Source organism: Palaemon carinicauda, chromosome 30, assembly GCF_036898095.1.
Source record: "Palaemon carinicauda isolate YSFRI2023 chromosome 30, ASM3689809v2, whole genome shotgun sequence".
Taxonomy (NCBI): Eukaryota; Metazoa; Arthropoda; class Malacostraca; order Decapoda; family Palaemonidae; genus Palaemon; species Palaemon carinicauda.
In genome coordinates, this window is record NC_090754.1 from 92,794,798 (window position 1) to 92,812,088 (window position 17,291).

The window sequence follows — 17,291 nt, forward strand, 5'->3', positions numbered from 1 at the left end:
ACTGGTTGATCACCAGGAGGAGTTTGGGGAAGACAGCCTTTGCTTTCCCTCCTTTTAAACTGGCTTCTAGAGCGAGCGTCTGGTATGACACGGGAGAAGTTCTCGGCTTGGGAGTTCCTGCCTCTGCCCAGGGAGACTTCTCAAGCCTCGTAGACTCTCCCCGTCGCCTGGCCATGAGACGCTCTAAAGTTTACTGGTCCACCTCGGACCTTGATCATCTCCTCAAAGGGGTTTACAGGGCCTTCGAAGTTTTTAACTTCTTAGATTGGTCGCTAGGAGCCTTAAGCAGGAAGATCTCTTCGGCCGACCGTGATGTTTCCGTGCTTATTATGTCCTGCATGGACAAAGCCATCCGTGATGGCTCTAATGAGCTCGCCGCTACCTTTACGGCAGGAGTCCTTAAGAAGAGGGAGACTCTTTGCTCGTTCCTTTCGGCAGGAGTAACTCCCTGCCAAAGGTCGGAGCTTCTCTTTGCCCCGTTGTCATCTGCCTTGTTTCCTCAGCAGTTGATCAAGGATATTGCGGCTTCTCTGGTGCAGAAGGATACCCACGACCTGATGGCTACATCGGCTCGCAAGGCTGCTCCTTCATCGTCTTATGTCGTAAGACCCAAGCTCGATACCCCAGCTACGAGGTTTATCCCACCCTTTCGTGGCAGAGCCCCCAGTAGGGGAGGCGCTCGTGCCGACAGTAAAAGAGGCAAGAGGAGAGGATCCAAGTCCTCCCGCGGCAGAGTCTGACTGCCCACGTCCTCAGACAGCGGTAGGGGCCAGACTGAACAACTTCTGGCAGGCCTGGGAGAAGAGGGGTGCAGACCGAGAGTCTGCGTTGTTGCTCAAGGAGGGGTACAAAATACCTTTTGTACGGAGACCTCCTCTAGTAACAGTTCCTTTAGACCTCTCTCCCAGGTATCGAAAGGAGTCAAGGAGACAGGCACTACAACAGCAGGTGTCTCAGTTGCTAGAGAAGGGAGCGGTGGTGAAAGTCTCGGACCTTCAATCACCAGGATTTTACAACTGTCTCTTCCTAGTCCCAAAGCATACAGGAGGTTGGAGGCCAGTGCTGGATGTCAGTGCGCTCAACGTTTTTGTTGTAAAAACAAAATTTACGATGGAGACCACGAAGTCCGTCCTAGCAGCGGTCAGAGAGGGAGACTGGATGGTCTCTCTCGACCTGCAGGATGCGTACTTCCACATTCCTATACACCCGGATTCTCAACCGTATCTGAGGTTTGTATACAGGAATGTGGTGTACCAGTTCCGAGCACTGTGCTTCGGCCTCAGCCCTGCTCCTCTTGTTTTTACGAGGCTCATGAGAAATGTGGCAAAATTTCTTCATTTATCGGGAATTCGAGCCTCCCTGTACCTGGACGACTGGCTACTCAGAGCGTCGTCCCGTCATCGCTGTCTGCAGGACCTTCAATGGACGTTGGATCTTGCAAAGGAGTTGGGACTGTTAGTGAACTTAGAGAAGTCTCAACTGAATCCCTCCCAAACGATTCTCTATTTGGGGATGGAGATTCGCAGTCAAGCTTTTCGGGCTTTTCCGTCTGCCACCAGGATAGATCAAGCCTTGCTCAAAGTCTGCCTCATGCTGAGAAAAGACCGTTGCTCAGTGAGAAGTTGGATGAGCCTCCTAGGGACTCTGTCATCTCTGGAACAATTTATCTCGCTAGGGAGACTTCACCTTCGCCCTCTCCAGTTCCATCTAGACTCCCATTGGGACAAGGGCAAGACTTTGGAAGCTGTTTCAATCCCAATCTCCGAGCCAGTAAAGACGTGCCTGAACTGGTGGGACAGCAACATAAGTCTTCGAGAGGGTCTGTCCCTGGCGGTCAAGAACCCAAACCACGTGTTATTCTCAGACGCGTCGGATTTGGGTTGGGGAGCGACTCTGGACGGTCTCAGTCGGAGAGGTCAGGTGATCCCCACAGAATGGACCCTCCACAAGGACGTGTGCAAGAGTCTTTGGATGACTTGGGGTCAGCCCACCACGACCTCTTTGCGACCTCTTTGACCAAAAGGCTCCTGACCTATTGCTCTCCAGTCCCAGATCCAGAGGCGGCCCACATAGATGCCTTTCTGCTGGACTGGTCTCACCTGGACGCGTACGCATTCCCGCCGTTCAAGATCATCAACAGGGTTCTGCAGAAGTTCGCCTCTCACGAAGGGACAAGGTTGACGTTGGTTGCTCCCCTCTGGCCCGCGAGAGAGTGGTTCACAGAGGTACTTCAATGGCTGGTAGACGTTCCAAGGAGTCTGCCTTTAAGGATGGATCTCTTATGGCAGCCCCTCGTAAGGAGTCTTCATCAAAGCCTCCCCGCGCTTCGTCTGACTGCCTTCAGACTATCGAAAGACTCTCAAGAGCTCGAGGATTTTCGAAGGAGGCAGCCAGAGCGATCGCGAGGGCTAGGAGAGCATCTACTATCAAGGTCTACCAGTCAAAGTGGGAGGTCTTCAGAGATTGGTGCAAGTCATCATCCATTTCCTCTTCCAGTACCTCTATAGCCCAAATTGCAGACTTTCTCCTGCATCTGAGAAATGTTCGCTCCCTCTCTGCTCCCACTATTAAGGGCTACAGGAGCATGTTGGCTTCTGTGTTCAGACATAGAGGCTTGGATCTGTCCAATAATAAAGATCTCCAAGATCTCCTTAAGTCCTTCGAGACCTCTAAGGAGCGTCGTATGTCAACTCCTGCTTGGAACTTAGACGTGCTCCTAAGGTTCCTAATGTCCGACAGGTTTGAGCCATTGCATTCAGCCTCCCTGAAGGATCTCACCCTCAAGACGCTTTTTTTGGTGTGCTTGGCTTCGGCTAAAAGGGTCAGTGAGATCCATGCCTTTAGTAAAAACATCGGCTTCTCTACAGATAAAGCCACATGTTTTTTTGCTTGGTTTTTTGGCCAAGAATGAACTGCCTTCTCGTCCTTGGCCTAGATCTTTTGATATACCTTGCCTGTCAGAAATCGTAGGCAACGAGGTTGAAAGAGTACTGTGCCCAGTTAGAGCTCTTAAGTTTTATTTAGCTCGTACTAGACCTTTACGAGGTGGGTCTGAGGCCTTATGGTGCTCCGTTAAGAAGCCCTCATTGCCTATGTCTAAAAATGCTTTATCGTACTTTATTAGATTTTTAATCCGAGAGGCACATTCTCACTTAAGTGAGAAAGATCGTTGTTTACTTAAGGTCAAGACGCACGAAGTAAGAGCGATAGCAACTTCCATGGCTTTTAAGCAAAGCAGGTCTCTGCGAAGTATTATGGACGCGACTTTTTGGAGGAGCAAGTCGGTGTTCGCTTCATTTTACTTAAAAGACGTCCAGACTCTTTATGAGGACTGCTACACCCTGGGTCCATTCGTTGCAGCGAGTGCAGTAGTGGGTGAGGGTTCTACCACTACATTCCCTTAATCCCAATATCCTTTTAATCTTCTCTTGAAATGTTTTTTAATCTTGTCTTGGGTTGTACGGAAGACTGGGAAGTCTTTCGCATCCTTTTTGATTTGGCGGGTGGTCAAATGTCATTTCTTGAGAGCGCCCAGATTAAGGGTATTGATGAGGTCCTGTTGTATGGGTGGTCGCCCTGAATATAACAGCTCCTGGGAGTCTTTCAGCATCCTGAGAGGATGGCTGGGCTTCGTGAGGAAAGCGGACTAATAAGGCAGAGTAATCGTCAGAGTCAGCTTCCTTACCAGGTACCTATATTTAAGTGGGTTTTGTTATGATATAATTGTCAAAAACTCATGAGCATATACGCCTTTATTGTATTAATACTGGTCTCTACCCACCACCATGGGTGTGAATCAGCTATTATATATTCACCGGCTAAGTTTAATATTTAAAAATGATATTTTGATTATAAAATAAATTTTTGAATATACTTACCCGGTGAATATATAAATTAGAGGCCCTCCCTTCCTCCCCGATAGAGACCCAGCGGACTGAGAAGAACTGGAGACCTTGACAAGTATATGCGGTATCTGGCCGATAGTCAGCGCTGGTGTTCACACCCGCAACCTTCATGGCGATCGCTCGCGAGTTTTTGGTATCTGTCGAGCCGTCCGAGACGTCAGCTATTATATATTCACAGGGTAAATATATTCAAAAATTTATTTTATAATCAAAATATCATTTTTTGTTAAAGTTCTCCGCCCTCCCCCTTCTCCCGTGAATGTCAGTGGGTGAGGATGGCGCATACTTAATTTTTAATTCTTATGTTTTGCTTTTCCCTCGGGATTACTCTGCGGAGTTCCTCCCGGGGGAACTTCTGTTAAATAATTATTTAACTTTATTTTCCCAGTTAACTATGCAGTTACTGAAGTGTGCCAACGAAGCAGAGCTGTCCTGTTTATGCCTGGGGAGTCCGCTGTCGCTGCCGTCTCTCTAGGACATTGTCATGGGCGTTATCCCTTCTCTTAGAAGTTCTCACGTGACAACTGTCAGCTCTTCAGTTCATCTTAGAACGATAAGGAGGTTCGCCTCCAGGGGTAGGTACTTCCCTTTCGAGGGAGGTTCCCTTCCCAGGTGTGAGATCTTCCCCCTGCTGGGGAACTTCTCATACCTTAATTTTCCTGGTCCTTAGGCGGTTGCTCTTGGTGCTGAGCTACCACTCTTGTCGCCATGCTCAAGGGGCTGAGGGGTTGCAAGGCTGGTCCATGGAACTTCCTTTGACTATGCTCTTGGGGCTGAGCGATCTCTTTTGTAGCTATACTTAAGGGGCTCAGCAGCTGCAGGTTCAGTCTTTACCTCTCTCGTTCGCGAGGGAGGCCACTCATAAGGGCTCCCCTTCGGAGGATTGTCCCTTATAGGTCAGCTTTTGCTGACCCTACGTCCCTTGGGGCAACATCACCAGTGTCTTCAAGTCTCTTCTACGAAGTGTTCACCTCTCTCGTTCGCGAGAGAGGCCACTCATAGAGACTCCTCTTCGGAGGATTGTTCCTTATTAGACCAGCTGGCTGTTCAGTCACTAACACTTCGGTGTTTAGTGACAGGGAGACTTCGGTTTCTCGTTACGCTGACCCTTCGGGGTCTCGTAACATTAGTTACGCAGAACCCTTGGGCTCTTGTAACTTTAGTCACTAACACTTCGGTGTTTAGTGACAAGGAAACTTCGGTTTCCCGTCACGCTGACCCTTCAGGGTCTCGTAACATTAGTTACGCAGAACCCTTGGGCTCTCGTAACTTTAAGTCACTCCTACACTTCGGTGTTTAGTGACAGGGAAACTTCGGTTTCTCGTTTGCGCTGACCCTTCGGGGTCTCGCAACTCAGGCTACCTTAGGCCTTTGGTCTCTCATGCCCTTAGTCCTCTGATCCTTCGGGGTCTCGTTCTCCTAGACCTGCTGACCTGCCGTCTCCGTTCCTGGGTGCTGATGCGCTGTGGGCGCCCACGCCCCCCGTTACCCAACGGACACCGATCCCTTCGGGGCAAAGGGGCTTTTCTCACATTGAGAGTAAGTCCATTAAGCGCCAACGTTCTCCTGCGTGCAATTGCACGCAAGCGCTCGCCTGCTGGTCCTGCTGTTCCTGAGACTGCTATTCAGAGACACCCTGTTACAGGCACTGCTCGCCAACGTTCCCTGCGCATTGGCGCTCATCGTTGGAGTTCCTGAGATAGCGCACAGGCACTCACCAGTGGTTCAGCCTGCAGTGTCTCTAAGTCTCTTCTACGAAGGGCACCTCTCCCGTTCGCGGGAGAGGTCTCTCACAGAGACCACTCCTCGGAGTATCAAGCAGTACTTCCAGTGTGGATCGTCGGCTCTGGACTCTGAAGCAGACCTGCCTGGTCCACTTCAGGGGATGCCCTCCCTCTTCAGGACACATCCCTGTTCCTGATCGTCCTGTCAGCTGATCCTTTATCCTAGCGCACAAGCGCGCGCTAGCGCCAACGATCTTATGCGCGCAAGCTCCGACGATCTTCTTTCAAGCGCTAGCGCTGACGATCTTCATACGCACGTAAGCGCCGACGATCGTCCATTTTATTGGCGCGCAAGCGCCGGCGATCTTCTTTCGAGCGCTGGCGCTGACGATCTTCATTCGCGCGTATGCGCCGACGATCGTCCTCGCGTGGGCACCGATGGTTTCCCGTGCGCACTCGCCGACCTTCTAACGCGCGCAAGCCCCGACGATCTTCTTATGCGCTCAAGCGCCGACGATCTTCTTACGCGCGCGAGCGGCGACGATCTTCTTGCGCGTGCAAGCGCCGACGATCTTCTTACGCGCGCGAGCGGCGACGATCTTCTTGCGCGCGCAAGCGTCGACGATCTTCTTATGCGCGCAAGCGCCGACGATCTCTTCTGCGCACAAGCGCGATGATGGTCTTCCGCACGCTCGCGCTCCCCAACAAACTCGTACGCGTGCGCACTGATAGCCGCGCGCGTGTGCCAACATTCTGGTTCACACGGGCTCTTCATTCTGATCCTGCTCGTCAATCTGATTCCTGCGCACCCTATGAAGTCTCTCCCACGCGCCCGTGCGCGCGCGAGCATTTCAACAGTCTCTCGCGCGCGACCCCCGGGTATTTCCCATCGTGCGATCACCGGCACTCTCCCTAGCACAAGCGCCAATACCTTCTCTCGCACGAGGCTGCCGGACAACGCGCTGTAAGGGAATGTGCTCCTCGACTGTCAGAGCAGAGCATCTCAGATAATGAGTACCGAGTGGTCCTTGGATCATCCAGTGGCCAACAAAGTCCTGACTTTGTGGGGTTACCCGACTGTGGATCGGTTCGCTACAGCGCTGAACTTCAAGCTCCCGCTGCATTGCCCCTAGTCCCAGATCCCAAAACACTCTGGCAAGATGCCTTCCAACAACGGTGGGACAGCACCGACGTGTGCGCTTTTCCCCCTTTCTGTCTGATGAGGTGCGTGCTCAACAAGACCAGAATATCGGTCAATCTTTCAATGACCCTCATAGCTCCGCTATGGCATCATGCGTAATGGTTTCCGGACCTTCCACAACTCCTAACGGAACTTCCGGGAGAACTCCCTCTGCGGCACAAGCTACTCAAACAACCACATGCCAGCATCTTTCACAAAGCCGTAGCTTCGCTTCGACTTCACGCCTGGAGATTATCCAGCATCTCCTCACTAAGAGAGGATTGTCGCAACAAGTTGCGATTAGGATGTCTGGACACCTGCGCAGGTCATCCGCAGGGGCCTACCAGGTGAAGTGGCAAGTTTTCTGTGGTTGGAATCGTGAAGGGGTATCTCTCCACTCGATACCACTATTCCAGCAAAAGCGGAGTTCTTCGTTCATTTGCGGGAAGAATGCGCCTTTCAGTCTCAGCAATGGAAGGCTATCGCTCAGCCTTAAGTCTAGCCTTCAGGCCCATAAGAGCGTACTTTTCTTCCTCGCTGGTACTTTCCCTACTCATACGAAGATACGATTTTACCTGCCCTCAGTCGGAAGTGAGACCTCCTCCAGGGAACATGGTTCGAATTCTCAAGCCTCTTAGGAGGCCTCCCTACGATCCATTTCGCCAGGCTTCAAATCGCCACCTAACTTGGAAGGCGGTGTTCCTACCAGCTTTGGCCTCGGCCAAGCGAGTCAGTGAACTTCATGGTCTCTCGTATGACATCGCCCATGCAAGGGGATGAAGGGAGGTAACGTTCAGATTCGTCTCTGAGCTTGTGGCTAAGACACAGAATCCGGGAGTGCCGGATCCTCGATTCGACTCTATCTGGATTTCGAGTCTTCGTTCTGTAAGAAATGACCCAGACCATCTCCTACTGTGTCCAGTAAGGAGTCTGAGGTTATATCTCAAAGAACGGCTGCATTCGTCCCCAAGTGCAAGCTTTGTTTGTGAGCACTGGGAGAACAAAGAGGAGGGTCACCAAGAATACCATCTCCGCATGGATTCGTAGGGTGATCCATCTGTCCCTGAATCCTGACCCTCCTCCGTCATGTCGCCTTAGAGCGCATGATGTCAGGGTTGTAGCTACGTCCCAGTGACGCAGGTTCTACAAGCAGGGGCGTGGAAGCGTCAGACGACCTTCACAGCCCACTACCTGCAAGACGTGACACACAGGAGGCTCGATACGTTCTCTATCGGCCCTGTGTTGGCTGCACAACAGCTGGTCTAACCTCAGGCTCCTTAATGGACAGGTAGCGGAGGGTTGAGGGCATTGTTACCCTGTCTTAGTCTGCATGAATGAAAAGATTTGTCTGGCCCTTATTCTTTTCTTCATCCTCCCCTCTCTTGGGGAAAGCAGCATCCTGGGTTCTCTGCATAGCTGACCTCAAACCACTGCAGGTAAACCATGATTCCTTGTGTTCCTAGTATTAAGTTAATACTTTCACGTCCCCATACCCTGACGAGGTGGTATTGGGTAAGTCCTAGCCTAAAGTTTTCCATCTAAAGAGCTTCAGGTCAACTTCCTAGGACGAGTCACGCATAATCCTTCACACACAGCTTATGTAGGCCGCAGTCCTTGCGTAGCAAGGTGCGAGCGAGGTGAAGGGACTCTTTATTGTTGAGTACTGACACACTCAGATAATGAGTCCCCGGGCAAAGCCAAAAGCCAGTATGGCTGGGACTTTTCCACCCTTCCTAAGGGTTGAGTCACCCATATTAAAATGCGTGGTTTGTATTTCAGTTATGGAACAAATGACAAATTCGGAGATAATTTGTATTTTTCCTAACTATACAAACCTTAGCTATTTAATCAAAATTGCCTGCCAGCCTTGTCCCCCGTGAAGTCCTACCTCTAAGCAAAGTGAGCTCATCACACAGGTGTGTGAGGGGGGGGGGGGGGTAGCAAGCCACCCCTCCCTACCCCCTGCTAACTAGCGATGGGGGTAGTAAACCCTTGTTAAAATTTTAATGGCTCGTCATTTCGGCTACGCGAAAGTAATAACCCATATTAAATAGCTAATGTTTGTATAGTTAGGAAAAATACAAATTATCTCTGAATTTGTCATAATAGGAGTATAACTCCAGGAAAGCTAGAACATCTCATGACATTTAACATAGTGGCCTATTGGTAATGCCCCTGACTGGTGATTGCCAGACATGGATTAAGTCCTGCCCAACTCGTTAGTTCCTTTAGTGTTTGCAACCTCGCCATCCTTGTGAGCAACGTTTGGGGGAATTGGGGTAGCCTATAGATATACCTGCTGAGTCATCAGCAGCTATTGCCGGGCCTTCCCTGGTCCTCCTAGCTGGGATGGAGAGGGGCTAGGGCACTGATCATATGTATATTGTATATGGTCAGTCTCTAGGGCATTGTCCTATTTTCTTGAGCAATGCCAGTGTCCCTTGCCTCTGCCATTCATGAGCAGCCTTTAAACAGTAGTTATAACTTGCGGCTGATGCCATGGGCCGTCAATCAGCTAAACTAACACTTTTGTCTTAGTCTGCAATCAGTGTGCTCATACTCAATGTTTTTAAAAATTGTTGGTTTTGCTTTCTCTTTCTACTGTAGAATAAATGGATGCAGCTGTATCTGGATAAACCTGGTTAGGATAAATGAAAAGTCGAGGATATGCAGTTACTTCTGGGTATAGCCAGCAAGAAGTGTGGCAGCTTTATTTGTAAACTTACCATTTAGGGGGCATTACTATTCAAAGTCATCCCCTTTATGTGTGTGGCTTTACAACGATGGAAAAAATATGAACCTAAAGAAGTTTGCCTTCCATGGATTTAGCTGGTGCTCTGTCAGCAGGAGAAGGATTTTTTAAAGGCTGCCACAATTTTAAAGGATGCTCTTATGATGTCTTCCTAATTCCCACTACACCTTTGGGGACACAAAGGACGTGGCATCTAATGGTGTGCTTAGTCTTCTGCTTTTGAAGAGACCCTTTTAGCCTCTTCCTCCGTGGCAAGGTCGTTGTTGGTTTCCAAGACCTCACCCCGAAGAAGGCTGGCGTGTATGCTCTTCCTTCTCTTCTAATTTTTCATCCTCATCTTCGTCCAGTTCTTCAAGTTCTGCAATCAAATGAATAAAAAAGGATTGAGGGACTATTGGGAACAATATTCTATCAGAAAAACAAGAAATATAATCCAACTATGCTTGATAATTTTAAATTTGAGTCAGGGGAAGCAACATTAGTTCGGGATCATTTCAAATTAAATCTGTTTTGTTTCTTAGCCAACTTTCATAATTTAAAAAGTATGTAATTAAAGATAATTTTCTTAGCTAAAATCTTAGAGAACAGATTTTTCTTATCTATTCTCATCTTTAACAAGTTTTTTTCCATTTGTATTGGCAATAATAATAAAGATTTACATTTTTCATTTATAAATTTCTATAATTTTCCAAAATTCTTCTAAAGATTTTCAGACCATAAAATTTCCTATCTTTTCATATATGAATGGTAAATATTGGTCAATAAACAAAATAGTAGTCTCTTTTTTTTAATCAGCCATCTTAAAGGTTTAAAAAAGGAGTCAGTTTGGGCTTTTAGGGGTAATTATACCTTATCACAGGAGATCATAAGGACATAATCATTATATTTCATGGTTATTTACTAAGCATTAGGGAGCACCACCCCTCAAATTTAGAAATATATACACTACAGTACATACTGTATATCAAAGGCCTACACATGAGTAACATGCTGCAAACAATATATTCTCATCGGCTGACTTTCTAGGCAAATTTTACTCTTCGGGCTTGCTTTCTTATAAAAATATTAAAATTTTAAGTACAATAAATAAACGAACAGACAGAAATAAGAGCTTCAAGTTTTTTTCTTCTATAGTGATCAGTTGAATATACTTTAGCATACTTTGGCCAGGGCACCAGCCACCCGCTGAGATACTACCACTAGAGAGTTATGGGGTCCTTTGACTGGCCAGACAGTACTATGTTGGATCCTTCTTTCTGGTTACAATTCATTTCCCCTTTGCCTACACATGAACTGAATAGTCTGACCTATTCTTTACTTATTCTCCTCTGTCCTCATACACCTTACAACACTGAGATTACCAAACAATTCTTTTCTCAAGGGGTTAACTACTGCACTATAATTGTTCAGTGGCCACTTTCCTCTTGGTAAGGGTAGAAGAGACTCTTTAGCTATGGTAAGCAGCTCTTCTAGGGGAAGGACACTCCAAAATCAAACCATTGTTCTCTAGTCTTGGGTAGTGTCATAGACTCTGTACCATGACCTTCCATTGTCTTGGGTTAGAGTTCTCTTGCCTGAGGGTACACTCGGGTACATTCTTCCATCATATTTCTCTTCCTCTTGTTTTGTTACAGTTTTTGTAGTTTATATAGGAAATATTTATTGTAATGTTATTTTTCCTGGTTTCCTATCCTCACTGGGCTATTTTCCCTGTTGGAGCCCCGGGGCTTATAGCATGCTGCTTTTCCAACTGGGGTTGTAGCTTAGCAAGTAATAATAATAATACTGTAATACATAAAATAAGGGCTTTTAGTTGCAATTTTCTTCAGCACATGGGATCATAAGGTCATAAGTATATCTCAGGGTTATTTACTAAGCAGTGGTGAGCCCTTTCCCTCAATTTTAGAAATATATAAACTATATATAAGAAATACCCACCCATGAGTAAGACAGTGCTAGCATGATATATTCTTTTGTGCGTATTTTCTGTGTAAATTTTACTATTTGGGGATATTTAGATATCTTTTCTGGCAATTTTTGGATTGTTTAGTATAACCATAACATGAGAATTATTGTTATATAAATAGAAAAAAATACAATTAGTATAACTTGAAGAAATGCAGCATACTATTTTTCACTACACAATCGATAAAAGGAAATTACATTCTTAGCCCTAATCAAAGAAAAGGGCACATTTTAAGTTTATGGGAATTTATTATAATTATCTTTACCTCAAAATCTTGAAGAAGAATTAATATTTTTACATAGAATGGTCATAAAGGATTACTGAAGGGACCAGATGCACTTACATAAATATAAAAAAGGATGTTTTAGCCATTAAACAATTTTCTTTTAATAAATAAAATTTGAATCATGAAATATAGGATGTCCTCCTAGCTGAAAATATAGTAATCTGAATTTCCAAAATTCCAAGTAGAGGTAGTGACTTGCAACTTTCAAGTTTAGTATAAGCAAGGATCATGTCATTTTACCATTGCATTATCTAAAAGCCAAGGATCTACACAAATCAACATCACCTTATCCATCCAAGCTTGGACCAGGGGGACTGAAGAGTAGCTGCTGATAACTCATTAGGGTGTATAGTGGACTAGATTACAGAGATAGTAATGTTGCTTTCAACAGTGAAATTTTTCAAGGCAGGGGGATTATTTGAACTTCAGACCCCCAGAATGTGACTAGCTGATGATTTTGATAAGGCACCGTAACCCAATGGTTGGTTAATAACAGAGGCATATGTAAAGTAATGTAATGTAATGGATATCATAAGAACTATAGTTTGTGCTAAATATTTCTGGGTTCTCCCCTCATATAATTTTGGAATGGCATTTCTTTGTTTTGTATGACAGTAATAAACTGGATATAAATTTGATGGTACTGTTGCAGTTCCAAGTATGTTGCACCCCCACCTTCGGGACCTGTGGAGGAGCTTCTTTATGACCTGTTGTCTCTCTTCCATCCACAACCTTTTCTCTACTCCAGGTACATTTTACTATCTACTTTTTATCTCTAGTAATTTATTAACCATTGATAATGTTACCACAATTTTGCTTGCCTGGTGAATTCCTTGTATTTTTAAGTGTATGATATTAAATATAGTACAGTATGTCTTTTTTTTATCTAGGAATACTGATACAGTATTGTACAAATTTGTTTAGAAAATATTTCATTCACATTGGAAAAAATAGACTTAAACTGGGAACATATATATTATATTGCTAAATACATTCGTTTTTATTGCATTTTCATATTGATAAGTACAGTATATACTGAGGTGTAAATCGGCCACTTGGTATTCATGTAGTAGAGTTTATCTACCAATAACTTAAGAAACTTGCTTTAGTTAAGGATGTAATAGAACACAAAGGTTTGTTTACTTTATTTTTTTATAACAATGAAAAATAAAGGCACTTTTAATATTACAATATACAGAGTACCTAGTTTACTTTAGGGTCTCTGGTCACTATGGTCACCCGATGTGCCGTAACTTCATAACCTTTATTTGATATTCATTTCAAAACAGAACCTCAAATCTTTCTGATTCATACCCACTACTTATTAACGTAATTTTAAGATTTCTTAACCCTTTTACCCCCCCCCCATAAGGTTAAATTTCGAGCACATTTTGCTATATATTTTTTTTAATTGCTCTAACAGGCTTAATTTTTGTACTAGAGAGGTCAGGTTGGTCTCATTTTTTTGGAAAATGCCTGAAGTTTCTCATAAAATTATCAAAAATATATAAAACACGCGATTAAGTGTTTTACAAGAACGTACAGGTACATCCTTTGGGGGTGAAAGGGTTAACTAAAGCCTCATTGAAGAACAATAACTCCATAGCTACAACAATTTCTTTATCATAACTTGGTTTGCTTGCTGGCAGATGCTGCGTATCATCAGGTGAAGTCCGTTAATGGAGAGTTTAGTATCATCATTTTGTGAGCAAACTATTATCTAATTTGAAGTCCCTCCACTGAAACACATGTACTGTATATACTGTAAGCAGCTTAAAGTAATTCAAGTGTAGCACAGTAGAACCTCGCAATAATAAACCCTATTATAGTGGATTTTGATAAAGGACTAAATCCAGATAACCCAGAGTAATGTCTGGCTGACATTGTAAATACCACCGTGAGAAGAAATACATTGTTCTGAGATATTTATATTTATTTACCATATATATAATAAAACCATTTTTACCTCATATTTACTATAAACAAACCCTTTTGCTCTTTACAGTCGAGATTATTTTTAGCAAGGTACTGTATAAATACCCACAGCTAATGAGCGGGGTAGACCAGCTACCTCACTTGCAGACCCATTAGTGAAAAGCCGTCACTTTTCTATTTTGGCTCGGGAGTGAGTACACGTTCCGAGAGTGGTCATCCTCCAAGTGGGGGTTCGGTGGATGGTGGAGTAAGGAGGCTTGGTTTCTTACCGGAGGACAAACAAGTAGAACAATGATCAACTGATCCCAGGACTACTCTCAGGTGTGGACACCGGGACATCCCCTAGCTAAGCAACTGTGCCCTCCACTGGGGCAGTCTCTTTCGTTGCAACCTGCGGCAACTCCTGCCTTCCTTTGGGGGCGTTCGGGTCACCCTTTGTAAGGAATAGCATACGAGGGTGCTACAGTTAGAGACACAGCAGGAGCTCACACCTGCTTCCCTAGGGGTTGACCATGGTTTTCCCCTCTAGACTCTCGAGTAAATGCATCAGTAAAGTTCTTATGCCCTTACCCACAGCCCTCTTCATCTGCTTATCCTTCACTTCTGCAGCTAAGGTGTAGGAACAAGAGCAGTTGCAAACTTGTTCCTCTTGTTGTTACCCAGTCAGGCAATCCTCCCAGAAACTGACTACATTCACGTTTTACAGCTAGTCTCCGAGTATTATCCTTCGGAGGTATTGCCGCAGATGTTAATGCCTGCCAATTACTTCCGGTCGTCGCCTCTCCCATTGTGCCCTCACGGTACAACAAATCTTGTGAGCAACAGCCCTTTGGGTTCATTGCCGCAGACGGTGATGCCTGCCGACAGCTTGCGGCCACCGCTGCTCACCGTTGTGCCCTACTTGGAGTTTTATAAGGCCAGGCCCTTTGAGGCCCTGCCTTTGAATTTCCTCCTCTTTCAGGGAAAAGTCTGTTTTTCCTGTTGTGTTTCACCACAGGAAAATCTTTCTCAGCCTTGCTCGCCACCATACGAGCACATTGCCTCCTTCTAGAACATGTTAAACAATTCGCCAACTTCCTCTGGAAAGCTGGCGAGTGTTCATGTTCTTTTCATGCTTGGGCAAACATACCCTTTTATTGAAGAAAGCAAACCCAGACCTCAAGCGCTAACAGCCACCACATTCCACCATTTTATTGCAGTGTCTTACTGAACAATTATATAGCTGTAGGTTCCCTACGACGGCAGACAATAGATTAAAAAATACCGCTGTGGCGCCGCCATCGCTGACGTAGGTGACGTCTTCTCCCTCCACTCGAGGGAGATACAGGTACAACTGTCCAGGTAACAATAATTCGTTCTCTGCCGGCTTCTGGTGAACATCGGTGGTCGGCGCAGACTTTTTTCTTCATTTGTTGGGAAGTATTATCTCTCCAATATTGGGGAAGTCTTCAACTCCGTGTTGTAGGATTGAAGCTGAATTTTCTTTTCTACAATTTTGTGGTCATACCATCATGTCGGACTCTAGTCCTTCAGTAGTTAGGTTTTGCGCCGGTACAGAGTTGCCAGGTTTTCTAAAGGAAAGGCCAACTTCTAAGCAACAGAAGCTTTAAAAAGTCAACCCATTAGTAGAAAAAGGCCAAATATACGGTATTATTTTACTCGGCTTTTTTTTTTTTTTTTTTTTTTTTTTTTTTTTTTTTTTTTTTTTTTTTGCTAACGGCCAACCAATTTTTGAAATAAGAAAAGACGAAATTGAGGTCTTTTGGCCTGGAAAAGACCAAACTGGCAACCCTGCGCTGGTAGGTGCAAAACTAGGTTAGTTAAATTAATTTATGATTCGCACACTAAGTGAATTAAGGTAGGGGTTGTGAGTGCTCTAGAGAATTTACTTGTGATGAATGCAAAGGATCGGGGTGAACAACTGTGGAAAGTTTTTGTTTCTCACTCGGGGAAGATAATTAAGGATAGGAAGAGAAAGGCGGCTCTCAGAGCTGAAAGTAAGACTAGTTTAGCTACTTCGGCTTCTTCTATCGAAGCTCCTGCTCCTATTCCTTCTCCTTCTCTTATTATGTCTTCGATCTTGAGTCCTCCTCTCCTGCTCCTGTAACTCCTTTGCCAACTTCCCGTGGAGTTTCTCCTGACACCATTGCCAGTCTAGAATCGAAATTAGAATTTTGATGCTTTAGCTAATACAGTAATGCAGTTAGGATTATCTGTAAAGTCTTTTTTAGGAAAGACTTCTAGTGAAGTGAAAAGTGTCAGTGCATTCAGAGGATGTGGCTGTCTGTCCCAATTACTCTCCTAGACGAAGGTCACTGTCCCGCTCGCCCGCCTCGGGGAGAAGACATACGGGAGGTCCAAGGGAGACTTCGGGGTTTGGCCACAGACAGTCGCGTCCTCAGTCGATCCTGCGGTGCGACAGCAGGATTCAACTAAGCACCATTGGAAAGGTGTGTCGTTTGATGACCAGTTAGCGACAGATTCGAGTGGCTGTCTGTTCCGATAGTTCTACTAGACGAAGGTCCCTGTCCCGCTCCCCCGCCTCGAGGAGAAGACATACCGGAGGTCCAAGGGAGATTATTGGGGTGACCCACAAGACAGTCGCGTCCTCAGTCGATCCTGTGGTGCGACAGACTGATTCGACTAAACATCATTGGACTGATTTGACTCCGGTCAGGCGTCGTGAGTCGACTGATTCGACTCCGGTCAGGCGTTGAAGGCGACGGATTCACCTTCAGTTAGGCGTCGTAAGTGGCATGATTCTTCAGTTTCACGTCCGTTGAAGAGACGTTCGACCGAAGAGGTGTTCTCTTCGTATCCTGTGAAAAGGAACAAGGAAGTAGAGGTCGCTCACCCGTCGTGCACCGTAGCTACATGGACGACCGACTCCAAGTTCATCGAGATCTTCGACTCATCTAGCTGTCAAACCTAGTCCTTCGACTTCGCATGTGACGCCTCCGGTGGCGATCGTGTCGGAATCCACGACTCCAGTTGTTTCAACTTCAACACTAGTTCCGTTACGTCGACAGTTACAAGAACTAATGAACTGGATGAAAGAAAGCAAACAAGGTACATAAAACAATGAGTCAAATCAAGAACCGTCGCTTTCGCCTATTTCGTCGGATGATGAGGAGGACTTAGAAACGGATGCTATTCCTCTCTCGTGTTATTCGAAGCTTTTACACTATCTTCTCGACATGTATCCGGATTACTTCGTAGCAGCCGCTCCCAGGTCGCCTGCTTCCATTTTTCTGATGAGGAGGAGGAATGTTGATCCTCTTCTCCTGAAGCTCGTACTTTCCAAGGTGGCTAAACATTCGCTTTGTGATATAGGATATTGGTTGAAGGTCAAAAGAGAACTCGGGAAAGCAACTTTCGCTTATCCTCTGTCGAAGCTTTTTGAGAAGAGGTATAGGTTCTACGGTAATCTAAATTTAATAACATAATAAGAAAAAGCTTAGAAGCTTTGCACCTATCTATAAAGTAATAGAATGCCCGCAAACTTATTTTGCAGAGCAACTGATTCACCTTCGGTTAGACGTC

At 45.5% G+C, this 17,291-nt stretch overlaps 1 protein-coding gene across 5 annotated transcripts in view; it reads left to right on the top strand.

Annotated features, from left to right (window-relative positions):
• Positions 1-17,291, top strand: part of LOC137623351 (selenoprotein N-like) — a 153,237-nt gene that overhangs the window by 34,885 nt on the left and 101,061 nt on the right. For 4 of the 5 annotated variants that reach the window (XM_068354176.1, XM_068354177.1, XM_068354178.1 and 1 more), the window contains exon 5: positions 12,466-12,561. The exons of the other annotated variant lie outside the window; for it this stretch is intronic. In XM_068354176.1, the coding sequence (XP_068210277.1) occupies positions 12,466-12,561 (96 nt within the window). The remainder of the gene's footprint in view (positions 1-12,465; positions 12,562-17,291) is intronic. 5 annotated transcript variants of the gene reach the window in all.